The 3,015-nt window shown below is 49.7% G+C and overlaps 2 protein-coding genes across 2 annotated transcripts; both read left to right on the top strand.

Moving 5' to 3' along the window:
* Nucleotides 1–47: 47 nt before the first annotated feature.
* Nucleotides 48–773, top strand: LOC112211063 (uncharacterized). The gene has a single exon (XM_024362043.2). It carries the CDS (start codon nt 48–50, stop codon nt 771–773), a length of 726 nt encoding a protein of 241 aa, XP_024217811.2.
* Nucleotides 774–1,869: 1,096 nt separating this feature from the next.
* LOC136797194 (uncharacterized) lies at nt 1,870–2,664 on the top strand. Its single transcript, XM_067053123.1, has one exon. It carries the CDS (start codon nt 1,870–1,872, stop codon nt 2,662–2,664), a length of 795 nt encoding a protein of 264 aa, XP_066909224.1.
* Nucleotides 2,665–3,015: the final 351 nt, after the last annotated feature.

The raw sequence follows: 3,015 nt of genomic DNA, 5'->3' as shown, positions 1-3,015 counted from the left end.
TCCGATTCGGATCCTATCCTATTGCACTGACAGGAGACTTGGTGAAGATGTACCGTCAGATCCTGGTGTGCCCCGAGGACCGGAAGTTGCAGCACATATTTTGGCGAGCTGATCCATCCCAGCCGATTGTTGAATATCAGCTCAACACTGTAACTTATGGCATCAATACCAGTGTCTACCAAGCCATTCGTACGATTCAACAGCTACGGCAGGACAAGGGCCCATGCTTCCCACTGGCAGCCGCAAGCCTCGTGAACTCCATTTATGTCGACGATTTCGTGGATAGCGCTAACTCCATCGAAGAGGCACGTTTGCTCAGGACACAGCTAATAGGTTTGTTTGAGCGTGGAGGTTTTGAGATAAGCAAGTGGTCGTCTAATGCTACCGAGCTTCTGTCGCACCCAGACGATCCGCAACGCCCTTATTCGATACCACAGGATGATAGCCTTTTCGTCAAAATCCTGGGCCTCGTCTGGTGTCCCACCGACGACTATTTCTCCTTTTCGGTCAAAGAACCAGTGCGCTCGGCGACAAAACGAGTCATTTTGTCGCATATCGCACGAACATTCGATCCCCTCGGGTTCTTGTCACCCATAATTTTCCATGTCAAAACTCTCCTCCAGGAGATGTGGCGTCAGGGACCCAGATATGTTTTCACCGCCCACTCGCGTTCACAGCTGATAGGGTTCTCAGACGCCACATCTAGGGGTTACGCCGCTGCGGTTTACATTCGGGTGTTAACACCAAAGGGATCATTAACTCTTTCCTACTGAAGTCGAAAACAAAGGTAGCGCCAACCAAATTCAAATCCATACCTCAATTAGAGCTTTGTGGCTCTCTTCTACTTCTGAGGGTCATGTCCTCGATCACCTTCGAGGCCTCCCTCCCTCCTCTGTATTACACTGACTCGACGGTCATCCTCACTTGGTTATGGACGCCCTTGTATCAGCTCAAGGTCTTCGAGGCAAATAGGGTTTCGGCTATTCTCAAGTCGTCACAAGTTGATCAATGGTAATTCGAGAGGTCCGAGGTCCCACCGACATTGCCTCACGAGGATGTCTTCCCACCGAGCTTTTGGATTCAGATTTATGGTTTCACAGGCCTCCTTGGTTAAGGGAAAAAACTCTCCCTCTGTTTGGGCTGAGCCGACAGGATCAGGAGGCCAATGAGCCAGGGATGTCCCTCCTTTCTCGCGCAGCCCCAGAAATTTATGATGATGCATGGATGGTTCGTTTCTCGTTCCAGCGTTTAATATGAGTCACGGTGCTCATCCTTCACCTCGCCGAACATGCCCTTTATCAATCGAGTCCCTTAACCGGCCCCATTTCAGCAAAGGAATATTCTCGAGCGCTCTATTGGCCTGCGTACGTCTTGTACAGCACACTTCTTTGCCTCCCAACCTGCACTCGTCTTCAGTTCCCAGGGAATACCGACAGCTGAATCCATTTGTTGATGAGGTTGGGCTTGTCAGGGTGGGCGGTAGGATCTGCAACTCCAAGGCACCTCAGGACCAGAAACACCCCTTACTGCTTGCTTACGATCATCATATTACACGACTCGTCATCGATGACATACATCTTAGGCACTTTCATGCTGGTCCGACTTTGATTCTCTCTTTGTTAAGGAGCCAATTCTGGGTACCAAGAGCGCTGAAAGTCATAAAGAGCAGGACATACCGATGCACGCAGTGCAGAATACAAAGAACCCAGCCGAAAGTTCCTCTTATGGGCGACCTCCCAAGTTCCAGATTCGAGCGTCACTGACATTTTCTGCAAGTCGGCATAGATTACGCAGGTACCCCTACTGATAAAGGTGTCCCCGCGCTGGAAGGCTGCTATCAACAAGGCCTACTTCTGCATATTCGTGTGCATGTACACCAAAGCCATCCACTTTCAATTAGTTTCATCTCTGACCACTGATGCTTTCCTCGCCGCTTTGGACCGTTTCGTCGCCCGAAGGGGCCTGCCTCGATGCATACACTCCGACAACGGTACCAATTTCGTTAGAGCCTCCAAATTCTTAAAAGAGTTCTACTCTTTCTTCAGAGGCAATGCCGACCGTTGGGTGGAGCATTTCTCTCCAAAAAACGTGGAATGGCGGTTTATCCCACCCCACACTCCTAACTTTGGTGGATTAAGGGAGGCCGGGGTCAAGACCGTGAAGACCCTACTCACGAGCGTGGTGGGAGGACAGCCCCTGATCTTCAAAGAGCTCAACACTGTGCTGGTGCGAATTGAGGGCATGCTCAATTCCCGTCCTCTCTGTCCGATGCGGGACGACTCCGATGACTTCAATTACTTGTCACCGGGACACTTCTTGATCGGTGCTCCACTGGAGTGCATTCCCCTCGACATTGAGGAATCTCCACGTCTCAACTTATCCTCCAGGTGGCGTCTGGTGCAACAAAGCGTGTCCCACGTATGGTCTCGTTGGCAGCGGGATTACCTACATCAGCTCCAGCAACGAACCAAATGGACTAAAGATCATCCAGGTCCGTCTGTTGGCGACCTCGTCGTAATGATCGAGAACTGTTCTGTGCCTGGAACCTGGCCCATTGCACGAATAGCGGAGGTGTTTCCTGGTAAGGACGGAGTAGTTAGGGTCATTTCCATGTCCTCCGTGGTGACACTAATTGCAGAAAAGGACCCGGAACAAGCAACCTGAGGGTACTTCAACATTCGTTATTCATCTCGCACCATCAATCGTCTACCAAGAAAGATTTTTTAACCGTTAATCGTGAATGTATATTTATGTATATATTCGTCTTGTTTTGTTTTCGTATGTTTTGCATGTCTGTTTTAATATTTATTGTTATCGTTTGTGTTGCCAACGGGTCCTCTTATCTGGAGCGGGGTCATTTACCTATTTTTATGGCAGACTGTGCCTTCCCCGTCTCATTGCATTTTTCAATTTGTAAATCCTGGCCACACGCTGGCCAGCCTCTGAGAGAAAAGGACATCTTTTCAGACACCAGGCGAATACACATGGTTTTCACCATTTCATCCGCTGCACACT

The sequence above is a fragment of the Halyomorpha halys genome, unplaced genomic scaffold, assembly GCF_000696795.3.
Source record: "Halyomorpha halys isolate HHAL.00 unplaced genomic scaffold, Hhal_1.1 Scaffold11122.1, whole genome shotgun sequence".
Classification (NCBI taxonomy): domain Eukaryota; kingdom Metazoa; phylum Arthropoda; class Insecta; order Hemiptera; family Pentatomidae; genus Halyomorpha; species Halyomorpha halys.
This window is presented reverse-complemented; position numbering and strand designations above follow the sequence as displayed.